The following is an 18482-nucleotide window of genomic DNA, read 5'->3' as shown; positions in this document are numbered from 1 at the left end:
CCCTTTACAAATAATGACCGGTAAAGACAGTCACTCCTGACCTTAGGCACTATGAGTCCCCGAACCCTGGCCGAGCCCCCCCTAACCAGAAGACTCGACAGGTACTGAGGACACCCAAATATTATCCATTATTATAACTTATCCATAAAAAATATACACTTAAAAAAGCCTTATTTAAATTCAAATAAAATAAACCAAAAATTTCATAATTAATGTTTTATATAATAATCATATAATAATTTGTGTTATATTTGATTTTTGTATTGCACTATTAACTTCATCCGGATTTGATACGTCGGAATGTCCTTGTTTTGGATCATGGCGTTTGCCTATCAAAGAAGACACCTTTTCTTTGAGATCACTAAGACTGGATGCTGAAGAAGCTGCAAAAAAACAATTATACAAAAAACGTGATCAATTTGTCAACTTAAAATATAAAAAGTACCTATACTTACAAAATAATAACAATAGCAGAAAACTGCAAAAATAAATCTTTATTCCTTGCATTTTGGAAGTAGATTAGTTATTCAAAAAAAGATGTTTAGCGTAAAGCCTAATTTTTATTATATTTGTTTTTTTTTATAAATTAAGCAAAGAAAATACTTAATAAGCTTTGTTTTTATACTCAAATTAATTCATTCTTTGGACGATAACGATAATAAAAAATCTTAACGAATTTCTCTAAAGTAATTATGCGGTTAGTTGATTTTAAGTATTTTCTGTATTCCAACACAAATATATGTATTAGATTATTATATGGTTTTCTATTAACAATAATATATAAATAGTTTACGTTTACCTGCAAGTTCACTTATTTTTCTGCATTATAACAGTGGTTAAGTTACAAAACGGCATTTTAATGAATTCCTGGTCATTGATACTTTTTTTGGTCACTTTGCTGCAAGGTTTTGATGAACACAAGTCATTAAAGCTGTATTTTGTATAACATTTTTTATTTTTAATATCACACAGTGGCGTGCAGTAGATATAGTTTGGCTTTCTGGTTTCCTTACAACATTAGAGATAGACTGATTGATATTGTAAACGACATACAACCTGCTGCTGAAAACATGGCGGGATGAATTAAAATTTATTAAAGGCAATTTTTCTTCTTGATAAATTTTAATAAACAATATATAGACAGAAAAAAAAAATTTATTTCTTACCGAGTACGAGTACATGCAATTTGGATGAGCAACAGCTTATTAAAATAATTATAATAGTTTAATAGTCAATAGATCAAAACTCTTTTTATATTCCAAACTTACGAACTAAGTCCAGCTATTTCCTCTTGGGTATTTAATTATTTGAAAATGTGCAACATATTTCCCATATATTAATTTATTGTCCAAAAACTTTATAAATTTAAAATTAAAATTTCGTTTAATTTATTATTATTATTAACCCTTTAACGACGAGACATTTTTTACGGACTGAAAATCAACAATAAAAATTAAACTGGGAAACATAATCAATGATAAGTCTTACATCTAACCTTGGAAAGTCCAACAGAGTCTGATTTGGTGTATTTTGTGCTTCTATGACCGATAGGGACAAAAATAGCCCTAAAATTTAAGTAATTTTTCTGACAATAATGAATAATATTTTTCGCTTTAATGAACAATATTACGTATGAGTATTGTAGTTTTTATTGCCAAAAGGGTTTTGCTTAAAAAAAATTGGAACTATAAAAAAATAAAATCAATTATGAATTTGAGAATTTAAAAATTCGTCATTTTTGAGCTTAAATATTTATTAAATAGTAAATAGCTAGAGACTTCTAAAAAATATTCTAGACTCCTTCAACCTTCTACTTTACAATTGTGTACAGACATAGGAAAAAAAGATAGTCAGGAAAAATTATTTTCTTTATGGGACACCGGTGTTCCAATCGTCCTTAAAGGGTTAATCGCATCGGGATATATTTATTACAGTTCAATCATGTTGTATATCCCGTGTTGAAAGAATCTGCTGATAGTAGATCGCCCAGGAACGCCTTCCCCGCAATGTTGATGCTTCTTTCATGCTTCCGGAGTTTTTAAGCAGCGACCGTGCATTTTTTTTATTACGTTGTATCACAGTGAAAATGTCTTTTTCTGATATTCACATCATTTGGGACTTGAACTCAAAACACTGTGAGTCAAGTCGGGGATTTCTCCGTCCAAGAGCCAAAAATCCAAATTTTAATTTTAAAAAAAAAGTATAGGGGAGACTGGGGCATAAAGTCACAAATCGAAAAATTCAAAATTCAATATCTTCCAAGATAAAAAAGATAGCGACTCAAATGTTTTTCTATATAGATAGCCTCCATAGACCTTCTTCAGTGTTGTAAGTTTCTTAGAATTCGAACAAGGAATTTAGAAAATAAAAAATATTGAAATTTTTAGGCCTGTTTCTGAAATACTTTCCTTACAAGAGATATCAATTATTACCTACTTATTTCGCAAAATTGATGCACTGGTAAATATTTCCTAAATAATTTGGATTCCTTGAATACGAATTCGCTATCTATTTTAAAATTTCACAAAGGTTCTTTTCTCTAGAAATCTTTTTATTAAAAATGGTCACTTGGGGTAAAAAATAACAAAAAGCGAAGCAATTTCTGATGTCTCACAGCGAAAAGAAACATCATTACCATGTCTCGCCGCTTGTTGTTCGCATTGGTCAAATGATTTGCAGTTTTTGTGTGTTTTTTTCTAAAATAGCTTGAAAAGCGCTTTTCTTGTTCAGATAGAGAAAACGGTGTTTTACAAATTAGATGAATAAAAATTTTCTATGAAAATATATCCTCTAGCACGGATTACTATATTCTTGGATAGTAGGTAGAGATTTTCGTGTCTCATAGTAGTACAAACAAACCAAATAAAAGTGCACCCAGGAATGATGCGATTTGATGCTGAGGATTGAAAATGTACGATTTAAGTGACTTTCAGTCTCAAGAATATCAAGAAGCAAGGGTTCGACATCTATTCGTACTTTTTATTCACTTTGTTTGCACTATTATGGAACACAAAAATGTCTACCTACTATCCAGGAATATAGTAATCCGTGCCTCTAGGTATTTTTTCAAATTTACGGAAGCCCATAATGAAACGAATCAAAATGTCATAATATCCCATGCCTGATACTATTTGCCCCAGCATTTTTGATAATGGTCACAAAATTACCTTTTAGAAATCGGCTCAATAAACGTATTTCCTTACAAAATAGAGGAAAATTACTTTCACAAAGTTGTAAAGCGGTAAATTTCTTATAAAACTGCGCTATTTAGAAATTTCTGAAGCGTTCGAGTAGCTATAGGAAAAAAATAAAATATATGTTTTGTGACGTTTTGCCCCAGTCTCCCCTACCGTTTAAGTACAAGTAAACCTCATCAGTTAACAGAAAATATTTTTTTTTACCGTCAGATGGATATTGAGAAATTTTGTACACCGAAAACTATTTTTTAAAGACTCCCAAAAATCAGGTCTCATCGGCTGCAATTTAAGATTTTTTAATAAAAAAATCAGAAAATATTATGTTAAATGTTGTACTTTTACATGCTTAGGAACTTAAGTTAAAATAAAACTTTATTATATTGAAAAAAATTAGAGAAAATTTAGTGTTTTTAGTCTTTTTAACTCACATAACCCTTCAACCCTTTAACTCTTTCCGGACCGCAGCATATGCTGCAAGCCAATTTCACCATTTTTTAATCCAAAATATCTGAGCTCTGGAATTAATTGTGGTTCTACAAAAAATATTAGGTGAGATTCTTAACAATCTCACCTACTATAATCCTAACAAAATTTCATGTCGTCCGATCGCGCTCAAACTTGGCCAAAATGTGTTTCGCCACTTCCTGATCACGAATATATGGGGGGCTAAGTTACGTTCCCGGCCGGCCGGCCGGCCGTCCGGCCGCTCTTTGGAGCTTAATAGCTCCTAAACTAAAAAAGATATCGACTTGCGGTTTTCGGCAAAGGTTAAATATCGTATGAAAATTGCAACATGGTGCATTGACCCCCCACCCCCCACCCCTCCTTCCGCCATTTTGAAGACCCCCCTTTTTTTGTTTTCTCAATAGCTCCGCCCCTATGGCATCGAGCGGGCTCAAATTTTAGTATGTTATAGCTGGGCCTTAGAGCTTTCCATCAATACCAAACTTAAGGTCCCCCGACCCCCCTGACCCGAGCTATAAGGGTCCAAAAAAATTTTCTTAAAATGGCCATAACTCCGGTTCTAATTGTCAGAATTTAAAAAATGAGGGCTTTTTGGAAAGCTCTCGTGAAATGCCACTTCCCCTTCTAACATCGCAAGTTCATAAAACCACCGCTAGGGGCGCTATTATTAAAAAGAAAATTTTTAAATCTTAAAAGTTAAATAACTCAAAAATTCCTTATGCAATCGGGCTGAAATTTTAGTATGTTGTAGCCGTTGATTATACCTATCAAACAAAAAAAACCTTAAGTCGATCCATAACCCCTGACCCGAGCTATAAGGGGTCAAAGTTCGAACATTGACCGGCCTCTATCTCCGGTTCTAATTAACATATCGACATAAATTTTACCTTTTTGGTTTCGTCTCGATGAGCACTTTCAGATGGAAGTTCAAAAAGTCACCACAGGTGGCGCTGTGATAGCGTCAAAATTCATCGAAATTCAAAGTCACTTTTCTCAAAAACGGCATTGTGCAAGTTAATGAAATTTTAGTATGTTGTAGTCCAGTCTAGGACGTTTCCAAAATGGTGCGTATGCGCGCTGTGGTTTCAATAGAACCGGAAATATGAGGGGTCAAAGTTCACGAAATTCAAAAAATCATATCTCTGGTTCTATGTGACCGATTTTGATGAATGAGGGCTTAAACGAAAGATCTCACCAAATACTACAACTTTCTAGAACATTTGAACTTCGTGGGACCAACACCAGGGGCGCCACAGTCAAAAAACGAATTTCAATATCACATAACCTCAATTATCTCGACTGTCGCTGAACCGATTTTGATGATTGCTTCGACATAATTGTAGAGGACATTTGTCTCTACATTTCGTCCATACATCATTTTCCGCTCAGACTACGCTATCACTCTGATTTTGCCGTTTAAGTGTGAAAAAATTGATTTTTCCCATAATAACGCTTTGAAATCACTCAGATGCCAATTTGACTGCCTCTACTCCACCAAGACACTTAAAATAGGGTTTTAAATGGAAAATCCCACAGAATACAACAATTCTTTGATATAGTTGAAGTTCAACAAATGACTACTTGGGGAACTCTGGATGAAAAAACGAGTTAAGAAACAAAAAACCTCGCTTATCTTGGATTCTGAGTAATCGATGAGATCATGTTCTATGGAAAAATTATAGAGAACATTCTGGTCTACATTTCACCCATATAACACTTTTCTGTCAGTTCATCCAAATCCTTGATATTTTGGTTTAAATACAAAATTTGTATAATTTCACGAATTTTATTCAAGATAACTGAATGGCGTCTCCCTACTTCAGCATCAAATCGAATTTGCATGCACTCCGAGTTAGCTCACGTTAAGAATCTCACCTACATAAGCCGGTTAGGATTATCTGTCCCTTTTACATTTGGACATCCTTATAGTTTGTAATCATCCACAAGAATAGGATTTTTATCAGTTCTGAATAAATAAAAAACATTGTTTTTCACAGAACATTCATATGCCGCTTTGGGTACTCAGAGTCCCAAAAGAGACGAAAGAGTTAAGGACGATTGGAACACCGGTGTCCCATAAAGAAAATAATTTTTCCTGACTACCTGAAATTATTTTTTTCTTATATTTGTGCGTAATTGTAAAGTAGAATGTTGAAGGAATTTAGAATATTTTTTGCAAGTCTCTAGCTATTTGCTATTTAATAAATATTTAAGCTCAAAAATGGCGAATTTGCAAATTCTCAAATTCACAATTGATTTTATTTATTTTTTATACTTCTAATTTTTTTTAAGCAAAATCCTTTTGGCAATAAAAACTACACTACTCCATACGTAATAGGTATTTTTCATTAAAGCGAAGGATATTATTCATTGGTATTGTCAGAAAAATTACTTAAATTTTTGGGCTATTTTTGTCCCTATCGGTCACAGAAGCACAAAATACATCAAATTAGACTCTGTTGGACTTTCCAAGGTTAGATGTAAGACTTATCATTGATTATGTTTCCCAGTTTAATTTTTATTGTTGATTTTCAGTCCGTAAAAAGTGTCTCGTCGTTAAAGGGTTAAAGCCATTTTGAGCATACCTTACAAATATTGTGACTAATAGTAGGGGAAACTGGGGCACCACCAAACACGGGGTAGCACCAAACATTGCAGTTTTTTAATCAGATATTCGACTTCTAAGGACAAGACATATAGGATAGGGATGCTTGTCTACTGAAGGAATGGTCGAGATAGTCCAAGTAGTTTAGAAATAAAAATTAGTGTTTGGTGGTACCCCGTGTTTGGTGGTGCCCCAGTTTCCCCTATAACTGGATTGTTTCGTACATATGTGAGGATTCGTAATAATCTTGCCTGTAATTGAATGTTAAATATTTAGTTTCACTAGACATAAACAGTTATAATTATGTAAACCAGTCAATCGTGTAATAACTTCATTATTTAAATAAACATTTAAATTTTTCAAATAAAAGTGGATAAAATAAATTTTGCTGGTAATTAGCATAACGAGTTTAGCTTGATAAAAATGTATAAAAGAATTGCGTTGATGTAACGAAGTGCAGACGCGCAGAATCTTTTCACTAAATTTACAAAATCGAAAATTTTTTTTCTTGAACTGTGAAAGAGAACAATGAAATTAATTTTGTTGTTGTTGATATTTTGTGTGTTTCTAAACATAGGTAATTATACATAGCTGCAGCATTGAACAAGCATTTAATATTGATGATATTTTCTACAGCATGGGCTTTCTTATTACCAAAGTGGCCAACTCATAGCAGTTCACATACTAAAATAAAGAATAACGCGAGATACCCATATCCACATATGGGTAAGAAGTAGAAAATGGCATAGAGGTTGCAATCTAGAATGTTTTTTTTGTGTGTAATGAAAAAAAGTGGTCCATAAGTATCTAGAGTATGTAATCTTAGGTATACATAAATGTACTTAACCTGGATATCCTTATCTTTGCATTTCTTTTAAACCTAATTGTGAAATATATGGCTGAGAGATTGGTCCAAAGACGAATTTCACCTTGACAAGAAAGTTTTATAAGCTTGCAGTTTCTTAAGAAAAGACAATGATCTCTGCCGCTGAATTTTACTTTCGCTTATCTAATACATGCCACAGACACAAAAATAAATCTAGACTGGTTCAACACTGTAATCTTGGGATTTAGGTTTACCGGGTTTACTGAATCGTTCCACATACAGGAAATCAGACATAAAAATATTTTGATTGGACAACTTAATGAGGACATTTAATAAAAAAAAAACTAAATAGGATTAGACTGGTGCTCGGTCTTTGAAAATCACAACGAACCAAATAAAAAAAAACTGCTTAAACAAATTGTCATTTAAAATCTGGAGAGTAATCTCATTATAAAATCTTCTAGAACTAGTTGAACTGTATCACTTAGCTAGGACAAATTATCAGATTCTAGGAAAATACGTTATGTAAAAGAGGAGGAAATTTATTTTACTTATTTGTTACACAGACGGTTTGTCCGATCCAGAGAAAAGCACCGTAGGCCAGAAAGTAGTTCTTCCAGCCACGAACTTGCCTAAAAACTGTGTGAATAATACCAACTGAAGATTTTCTGCATTTTTTTCACATGACTTCATAGCATTTAACGATGGATGGCAGGATCTCACTTTCAGCAAGTTTATCACTAATCCTTTGTAATTATTCTACTTTTTGCCCACAAATAATTTTAATTACGAATAAATAAATTTAGTGGGAATAATTCGACTCAAAAGACTACACATGATTAAGTTGATGAAAAATGAATTAACAAGCAATATCTAATGCTGTTTTATACTTAATCTAAACTACCAGGGGTGGTATGAGAACTTTTCGACACTACCGAATCGGTAGTATCGTTAAATCTATAGCTGTTAGATTAAGTGAATGTCGATTACTTACGGATTGTTGGGCCACTCATTGCGACATTCTTAAAAGAATGAGACTGATGATAAACATTTATATTAGTTAGAGGAAGTGTAGATATCGTTTAAATTTTTCAGAATCGATAGTCGATAGTGTCGAAAATAAATTATCATGTCACCCCAGGGTTTGTAATATCCTAGATACACTTCCGCCTTAAGCCGAGAGACGTCTTAACATAATTATAATCAAAATGTGAAAATTTTCGAAGGGAAGCTCCGTCCGGACGCGGCAACACAAGCTGTGGAGTCTTCTACCCAAAAGATCAAAAAACTTACTCTTCTCCAGAGCTTTCGACACGCTCCGTGTCTTCCTCAGTGGTCGAGTGATGTCAAAGATCACTGCGTTTCGTTATTTGGGGGATCTTACAAACTTGGTGGGAGGGTTCCAGGATGCTCATACAAATATCTCTTATGTCCTGTACACACTTACGACTTAGCCCTCTAACGTTTAAGAGTCACTGCAGGGTAGCATCACAAAAATCGTATTTACAGTGACAATAAATAATTTATTTATTTAAAAGTGCTATAGTGTGTCGTCGATAAGAGTCTTACTGACATCTTTTGAAAGTTTGAACCAATTTTGACTCTTTATTTAGTTACTGTCCTCAGTTGTGTATGACAAAAAATCTCACTTACAAATTCAAGAAAAATACTGATTTAAAGTAATCTGACTTAAATAAATTTATTTTTTACTCAAAAGGTATGTCCTTCTATTTTGTAAATTTTAATTTAGAAAATTGAAAAAAAAGTAAAAATGTGATTTTTAGGAGCGAAGAGTTTCAATTTTTTTATATTTTCGCATTTTGCGCCTAAACGAAAAGAGATAATGAAGAACTGATGTAATTTTACTGCTCGAACTCCACCGAGAAAACAGTAATATATAATCCCTTGATTTTTTCACCCCCCAAAATTTCCACAAGGATCGCTAACATGCCCCTCATTTCTCCCCCACCCCTCCCCTTCCCCTCGAAAATCATGTTTTTTTTTTTAGATTGCTCGAAAACGCGACGTGAGATTTCTTCGTTTTTAGATACAGTGGACTCTCACTCAATCGGTTCTTTTTCAATCGGGCGAAAAATTTTGTTGACAGTTTTCACGTGTAATTATGAACCTAATTCGCTCAAATTCGCTGTATTTCTTCCTATTATTATTATCGTGATTCTTTATAATTGAGCACTTTTTGTGGAAGTTACAAAGGCTTTGACGACCAAATCTATCGATAAACCGGATTACATTTGCTCCAAATGCCCAATTGAGAGAGAGTCTACTGTATATTGTAGAGATTACCATGGCGGATATTTTATCCATATACGAAAATACCGTTGAACCATTCCTAATAACGGTTTTTCACGGTCAAAGATTAAAAAGACACTAGAGAGCGCATTTATCAAGCAAATGGGGTCATGTTTGGGGTCATTGGAAAGGTCTTAGAATTTCCTATAAAACTAAACCGGTTCCAATCGTGTTTGAATCGGTAATAAACCGGTTCTTAACCGATAAATAATTTTTATCTGAAAATCAATCCTATTACTTTTAAGAATAGTTTGGGGGATCTTTTGAGAGATTTATGAATCGGTTCAAATCGGTTAAGAACCGGTAAACGGTAAATGATGCGGAAGTACTTTTGAGGTATAGGGGAGACTGGGGCAAAATTTGTCAAAACGAAAATTTCAATATTCACTATTTTCTAAAATAAAAGAGACTAAGGCTTGAAATTTTTATTATAGATAAGATAGCCTTCATGAACCTTCTTAAACTTACAAAGTTTCAAGGGATTCGAGAAAGGATTATGTAAAATAAAAAATAATGAAGTTTTGAGCCCATTTTTGGAATATTTGGATTACAGAAAATATCAATACTGATTAGCTCAATTTAAGCACATTTCTCGTTAAGATAGAGAAAAATTATCTTCGACAAGGTTGTAGAGGAATAAATTTCCTATAAAAATATGTCTATTTGATATTTTTAACGTTTGAGTGAGTAAAACATCACAAATTATCCGAAGACTGACAAAATTTGCCCCAGCAATTTTGAAAATATCCACAAAATTGACTTTTAGAAAATGATTAGAAAATCGCATTTTTTTCGAGATAGAGTAAAATAGTCTTCTGCAATGTTGTAGAGCAGTAAATTTCCTATAAGAATATGCTCATTATAAAACGTTGAAGTTTTCTCAGAGTTCGTGAAAGAATTAAATATGCGTTTGACAAGTTTTGCCCCAGTCTTCCCTAGCATCGAAGTCACGACTTCGAGCATTTCGCAAAGCCTGGGATGCTTTGCCACTCCTTTTTGAGTTTATTGGACCATAATTAGTACAGAAAAAAAATATCCCACTACTTTTTGCATATTTAAAAGTTGGACATTATGCCCTAGACACACTTGCGACTTAAGCCGAGAGACGACAGTGGAAAATGATGGAAATGAAGTTTAACCGTTATTTCGAATATAATTGCACTAAGCCGTCTCTCGACTAATCCTCATGTCTGTCAAGGTCCTTAGAGGGTTAAGCCGAGAGAAGACTTAATGTAATTATAATCAAAGTAATGCTTTGACTAAATTACCATCAGTTTCCCATTAACTAAGTCGTTTCTCGGCTTAAGCTGAAACACGGAGTAGTCAGAAACCGATGGAAATGTTATCGATCATTATTTTGACTGTGTTAAACCGTCTAACGGTTTAAATCGTAAGTGTGTCTAGGACATTATTTTGAAGGATCATCCCAAATTAAACAACTCTGTCAAATCACTTGGCAAATCTCAGAAGGAGGCCAGACTCAATTTGTGGAAGAAAGTCCCTCCACCGAATTCTGTCGAAGTAAGGGAAAGCTTTCTTCTGGATGATGACCAAAACTGGATGACGCGGAAGTCTCTAAATCATTGGCGAAACAGCGTAGCGTATTCAAAATACAAACAGGTATTCTCCGAATGTGACGCCCTATGCAACTGTGCGGTAATCCAGACCACACTCCACTTATGAGCCCTGACACATTTTGATATACTTTCTAACATTTCTCCAAAGATTTTGTACAAAAGAAGTTAGAGAAGGGAAATAATCATCTAACTAAACTCTAACCTTAAACTTTCGTTCTGAAGCTTACATGAAACACTTAAACTTAAACTACTAATAAGACACATCCCTACTTCAGAGAACCCAGTTAAAAAGGTTCACCTAATTACACTAAATATTTCTGTAGTATTTGATTTTGATACATTTTCGTTGGGGTAACCGGGGTAGCCCCCTTAACCCTTTAACGACGAGACAGTTTTTGCGGATCGAAAATACGCAATAAAAATGAAACCGATAGACAAAATCAGTAAAAAGTCTTACATCTAGCCTTAGAAAATCCAACAGAGTCTGATTCGGTGTATTTTTTACATCCATGAGCGATAGGAACAAAAATAGCCTAAAAATTTAAGTAATTTTTCTGACAATACGAATGAATGATAATTTTCACTCTAATGAAAAATATTATGTTTGAGTATTGTAGTTTTTATTGCCAAAAGGCTTTTGCTTAAAAAAAATTGGAAGTATAAAAAATAATTAAAATTTGGATAATTATATCATTATGAGAATATAAAAATTCGTCATTTTTGAGCTTAAAAATTTACTATAATAGCAAATAGCTAGAGACTTGCAAAAAATATCCTAGATTCCTTCAACCTTCTACTTTGCAATTACGTACAAACATAATGAAAAAATAACTTTAGGTTGTCGGGAAAAATAATTTTCTTTATGGGACACCGGTGTTGCAATCGTCCTTAAAGGGTTAAAGTTGCTGCGAAAGGCATAAATTTCATTTTTTAATCAGAATTCACCAGATTTACCTTCACAATATTCGTATATTTTCAAACTAAAATCGATGATTGGGGCTCTTGAAAATCACTTCTTCCAACAATGAAAAACCTTCCCATTCCCCATTGAAAAACAATGTATTTAGCGGTCATAAAATAATAAAAATATACATTTATGTATAATAGAATGACAAAAAAAAAATGAATAAAATAAAATAAAACTTAGAACTCTATCACCCTACAAGAATGTTTATGTTCATTTCTTCTGGAGTGATTGGTAGTATTGAGCTAGGATTCCCCATGCTTTTGGCTCCATGAAACCAGTTGGTGGTAATTCGTTGTTTCTCGCAAATCCTACCATACAATAAGCAACGGAAACCTTTTAGAGTTACACTTTTAAAGGGCAAAAAAATAATCAAACTTACCTCTCATCATTGTGCCAGATATAAAGAGAAAATCATTCTTGCGCGAAGGCTCAAAGAAAGCCATCTTCTGCACCACTTTGTCATATGCAGCCACTTTGAAAGGCAAAATTTCAATTTGATCCAATCCCGGAGCCATTTTCAGTACCCGTGCCCCATGAGTGGCATCATAGAGATTTTTATCTGGATACATATTGACATCCGGATGTGGCATTCCAGCTGGATCTCGTCCAACAATGTAGAAATTAGCTCCGGCATTCATTCGGGCCTTTGCATGCCATTGCACTTCAGTGGGCCCTGCATACATCATGGGCGATGGGAAAATGGCCAGGACAGTATGATCCCGATCGAGTACTCCAGCATCCAGTACAGCCTGATGCTGTGCCATTCGCACAGGCAAAGGAACATCATCATCCTTCGTCCAACCGCCCAACGGATGCAGCAGCAAGACGGGATTCTTGAAGCCACGCTCCAGCAATTGACGTCGACAGTCCTGCATCAGCAGGGCATGCCCATTGTGAATGGGATTACGTAGTTGAAAGGCAAATACTGCATCGGCCTTCATCTCCTGGAACTTCTGTCTCAGTTCATTGGGTGTCAATCGATATTGGTCCAATCCATCATTCCAGCGAATTCTCTCCAATACCTCCACTTCTCCACCCACCAAATAAGGTCCAGACTCCTTGATTATCCTCACGTATGGATGATTGAGGTTATGTGTGCCAAATTGCCGGCTACACCGTTCCTCCTTTCTTTGGTAGTAGAACTCCGGACGACGCAGTATGGCCACAGGTTTGCTGTCATAGCACAACGTTATGGCACTCACCGAGTCCAAACGCTCCCTATCCAGCTCATTCACCGACAGTACAATCGGCACAGATTGATTGTCCCTTCCTGTCTCCTCGGCATTGAGGACACAATTGAAATGTAGCGTTTGCAGGTACTCCTTCTCACGCATAAATCCTCTCAGAGGATTAGCCCAACCCTCTGATAGAACTTGCAACCACTGTAACTCTACCGTGGTAATGGCTAGAGCTGGCAAATTATTTGCCTCAGCCCGTGATGCTGCTTTCTTGGTCCCCAAGACAAATAATTCCGGAATACGATCAGTTTCTCGCAGTGTTCGCGGAATTATCTGCTCGCGCTCCAACAACTCAATCACCCTTTGCGTAGACTGCCTAATACTGAGACCTTCAGTCTTCACCACGAGGTCTGGTGTCTCTGGTGGTTCATAGGCCTGTGTCACTCCTGTGAACCCCTGAATTGCACCTTCTCTGGCCTTCTTGTACAACCCCTTGACGTCTCGTGATTCGCAAACAGCCAGTGGAGTGTCGATGAACACTTCGAAGAATCTGCAAATCAAACAGATTTATTTGGTCATACTAGGAAAGCTTACAATCCTTACAACAATTATTTTCATATTCTTTCACAAAAAAAAAAATTAGAAAAATCTATTTTTTTGCCTATTTTTGGAGGATAGGAAAGGCATGAAAGGAGAGAGGGGAAAAATAAAGAGGTTGGGTTCGAGATAATGTCATTTGAGGAGGGGTCATCGAAGACCGGAAGTTGATATCTCTTACCGTTTGAATTTTATATGGGTCAAAAGACTGAAAAAGCGCGAAAAACAGTATTTTTAAAATAGAGCTATTACCGTTACTTTTCCGATCTATCACCGATTATGACCGATGCAGTCGGGTTCAGAATTAAAAGATCTTTCAAAAAAATTCAAATTTGTCCAAATCCGTTATATATTAGGCCCGCCAGGGTGGTTGACCTTTGACCTTGAATAATTCAATATGGCGAATTTTCCGGTGATAGGTGTCTATGAACGAAATGTTTAGCTAGACTACCTCCAAAATATATCCAAAAACGAACGAAATCGCCAGGGCCAATTTTTTGCAGTCAAAAAAAAACATGTTTTTCGAGGGGATAGGAGGAGTGGGGGGTAATTTGGGTAAGTTAGTTAGTTAGAGAATGTTGACTCGTGGGGGGTCATCGAAGACCGAAAGTCAATATCTCTTACCGTTTGGCAGCCAGGATGGAGAGAAATTGAAAAAAAAACACGATTGTTAAAACTGCTCTCTCTTGGAGTTCGAGCAGTTAAAATTGGACAATAATGATAAAAAGATTAATCTGCAATAATTATAATTGTGACTTTCAAGATTCCTCATGTTATTTTTGTTCAATATTAATGAAAATCCTTTCTAAAGTAGTAGGATTTTCTTTAAAGAAATTTAATGATATTTAACAAACCGGATCACTGAAACTTAACGATCTTAACTCTTTTCAGTCACCAAAATATACATTTCAATCAACATTATTTTCAAAGAGTTTCAAAGTTCCGGGTGAATCACAATAAAATTATCTTAAAGTATAGTTTCCAAAGGTTTCATATCGACGGTTCCATTCCATACTATGCTATCTCAGAATGACAATTTTTTAGGAGAGCCATTTGAAGTTGGCGATTTCCTATGCTGCCCGTGTAAATTTTTATTCAAAAGTATCAAATCGGGGCAATCATCTTCCAGATGGACCCCTAAATAAAATAAAAAAAAAAGTATCAAATATCTCGTTACCCGAATGTCGAATGACCACCAAATTTTTCACCAGTTGTAGATCTCGGTCTCAGGAACAACATATCTCTCGGGGTAATATAAGGCTAAGTCGACTTAGCATAGTATGGAATGGAGCCGTCGATATGCACAATTCTTTTACAAAAGAGTTATAGAATGAAAATAGATAAATAATAACATCATTTCAAAGATCTGATGAAAAACACTTGGAGGTTTTTGAAGAATTAAGATTGAAAAAATCTGCTTCTCCGTAAGAAACGTTATTTAAAAAGTATTGCTATAGGTTTTGCTAAATACTCGCAAAAAAAATCCTAGATTTGGATGTCCTATAATTCTTATTATAATTCACAAGAACCATTTTTTTTTAAAATTATAAATAGGTAAAAAATATTTTCTTCATAGGTACCCAGAATCCGGAAAGGAACGAAAGAGTTAAGAATCTAAGCAAGTGGGGCACCTTTGAATTGGTGCAGTTTTGAAATTGGAATTTTTTTCCTATTTTTTAAAGAAACTGGGCATTATTATGAAATAATTTAGCTTGACAAACTAATTGTCAAGCTAAATTACATCATAATAAAGCCCAATTCCATTTAAAAATAAGAGAAAAAATCCCATATATAAAGCAGTCCCAATTCAAGGCTGCTCTATTTCCCTCTAATTGCTTTTATTTTAACATCATAAATCCAAATTTCTCCAAAAATGTCGGCTATTTTGAAAGAAGTTAAGGGGTTACGTGGGTCAAAAAGCGTGAAAAATACCATATTTTCTCTATATTTTTTTCAACATAATAATAAAATAATAATAAAATAATTAAAATAAAAAAATAATAATAATAAAAAAAATAATAAAAAAAAATTTTATTTGAAGTTCTTAAGCCTAGAAAAGTACAACATTAAAACTATTTTCTAAAAATTTCATTAAGGAATCTAAAAAATTCGGCCGTCTAAAGAAAATCTAAAAAGAAAAAGAAAACATAATTTTTGGTAGACAATATTTCTCAGTGTATATTCATCTAATGTCAAAAGCTATATATTTCCTGTTAGCTGATGAGTTAAATCCGTACTTGAACGTTAGAATTGGTTTTTTAAATGAAGTTTCGATTTTTGGAATTATTTTATACAAAAAAAAAATACAAATTTCGGCGTATGTTACACCACCTTTTGGCTTGTATATTAAGTTGTAATTAAGGTAAAAAAATTCTACCGTTCAAGTACGAGTTTAACTCATCAGCTAACGGAAAATATTTAGTTTTTTTGTTATGTCAGATGAATATACTTGGAGAAATCTTGTCCACAGAAAAGTATGTTTTTTTTTTCAAAAACTATCTCCAAAAACTAGGCCCCAGCGGCTGAATTTTTAAAAATTTAAAATGAAAATTTCAAAAAAACATAGTTATTATCAGGGGCATGACATTTCCTATGTTTCCAATATGTCTCTATCGAGCCGAAAAAACTTTTGAGTATTAGCTGTATGAAGAGGCAACCGAAAACCCTAAATTGGCAACCTACGTAGTTTTGGAGATATCTCGTGAAATGTGTACGAAAACAGGGAAAAAATTACACTAAAACCGGTCGCATTTTTCAGAGCTAATGTCACCCCCTGGTTATTATATTGTACCTTTATATAATATATTCTAAGAACTCGAATTTAATATTTATTTTATTATGTTGAAAGGGATGTCAAGAATATGTGCTATTTTTTAGTCTGCGTGACCCATATAACCCCTTAAGTCTTCTTCTTCATCTTCTACTTTAATTAGGCAAATGCCTATTTTTCCCAGAGTAGGGCTACGGATTATTTATCGTGATTAAGTGTTTGTACCCCTTAAGTAATGTACCTAAATAATAATAATAATATAATAATAATAATTTATTCAAACTCTACATATCCCACCCTCCCATGCGTCTGCCGCCGTCTTAGCGTTGATGACCAGCCTCCGAAGCCAAACGGCAGAAATGCTTCTTCATTGGCTGTGTAATCTTTCAAATATTTGATGTTACAAAATTCATTTTAAATATTACAATGGCAGAAACCTAGCGCAAAGGCACAAGGATGTAGAGTGCGTTTTTTTTTTGTAGAGTTAGCGCATAGCCAAAAGCTGTTCGCGCTCTCTAAATGGAGATGTGATCTCCGAGAAGTTAAAAAAAAAAGGTTTAGAGATAGATAATTAGATAAAATAAAATGCAAAGAAAAATTTAAAAAAAATGCAAGGCTAAACCATATCTCTTTTATTATTAATTGGCGTCATTGAAATTGAAATCCGAACGGACCCCCGCCAGACGGAGCCCCAAACAAGTAACGGCAGGCGACTTCAAACCAGACAAAGAACGACGCCCCCCGGACATCCCCCCACCCTCACAGACCACGCCCCGGCACCCGAGCGTCCCTCCCCCAGAGAGTCGCGGGTCCGCTCATCACATTAGGAGGAAAAAGAGAAAAACCAGTTAAGCTGGAAAAAAGAAACCTCAAAAAACAGAACCGCGCAAACCCAGGGAGAACGGTCAGACTCCTGGGGCGCCCGGCACCGCTCAACCCTTCAGGCGGCCCCGCAAGGATAAAAGGCGGAAAGACACACGGGCGACGCCGAGCCATACCAAGTCAAAGCCCCCAAACCGCCGACGGGAGCGGTCCGTATAAACGGGAGACCATTCGGAAAAAGAAATCAGCCAAACAAGCCTCATTAAGCTTCTGATATGTCAAAAAAAAAGAAGGAAACACTCCATTAGTAAAAAAAAAGAAACAAATAGATTAATAAAAAATAGCAATAATAATAATAATCTAAACATTACAAAAGAAAAGAAAAAAATAGAAAAAGGTTATTTGGAAAAGTGAACCTCTTAGACACTCAAATGGTACAGAGAATAGACATAAAGAAGAACAAGAAACATCGCCTCAACAAGTGTATACATGGCCATCGAATCTTGAGCATAGCACCCCCAGTAGTTTACGTCTATCAAAATCTCGTACACGAGATTTGATTGCACCCATAGACAGAGGTATACCTTCTCTATATAAATTATTTATAGTTATGGGAGACTTAAAATTTAGGGATCACACAGGATAAATCACAGGACTGATGACCGCAGAAGGCTCTTCGTAATTCAAAGAAAATTATGGTAGTGGTGAAGGTTTATTTGGACAATGTTGTAACACTCTCTAATTAAACACTGAATATTAAAATATTCAAATTGTAATTGATCGTAGCTTAAACCAATTAGGGTAAAAATGTCTAATTAGAATCTGAGTTTGATATCTGTATAGCTAATAAGCTTTTTACGAAATCCACCATCGCAGCAGAATTAAAGAGTACAGAAGATGATTACGATAAGGCTATGAGGTGAGGAATTAACAAAAGATTATAACTGGAATATGCTTGTAACGCTAGTAAATAAAAGCTAAGTCATTATTATACCAATTATCAATATTATTGCATTGACACAAAATGTATCATTTTTTATTTAATCTACATATTTAATCTAGATAGAAACGTCATTAGAGAATAGGGAAATATATATACAGTACGACTCCAATAAAGTCAATGCATTTGATTCTTATATATCTGCAATATTCTAAGTTTATTAATTGT

At 34.6% G+C, this 18482-nt stretch overlaps 1 protein-coding gene across 3 annotated transcripts in view; it reads right to left on the bottom strand.

The window, feature by feature from the left end:
- Positions 1 to 12020: 12020 nt before the first annotated feature.
- LOC129806689 (bifunctional 3'-phosphoadenosine 5'-phosphosulfate synthase) overlaps positions 12021 to 18482 on the bottom strand; it is a 52681-nt gene continuing 46219 nt past the window's right edge. For all 3 annotated transcript variants that reach the window (XM_055855468.1, XM_055855462.1, XM_055855476.1), the window contains exons 3-4: positions 12327 to 13675; positions 12021 to 12255 (exon numbers count right to left, since the gene is read on the bottom strand). In XM_055855468.1, the coding sequence (XP_055711443.1) occupies positions 12158 to 12255; positions 12327 to 13675 (1447 nt within the window). In that variant the 3' untranslated portion in view covers positions 12021 to 12157. The remainder of the gene's footprint in view (positions 12256 to 12326; positions 13676 to 18482) is intronic.

The sequence above is a fragment of the Phlebotomus papatasi genome, chromosome 1, assembly GCF_024763615.1.
Source record: "Phlebotomus papatasi isolate M1 chromosome 1, Ppap_2.1, whole genome shotgun sequence".
Taxonomy (NCBI): Eukaryota; Metazoa; Arthropoda; class Insecta; order Diptera; family Psychodidae; genus Phlebotomus; species Phlebotomus papatasi.
This window is presented reverse-complemented; position numbering and strand designations above follow the sequence as displayed.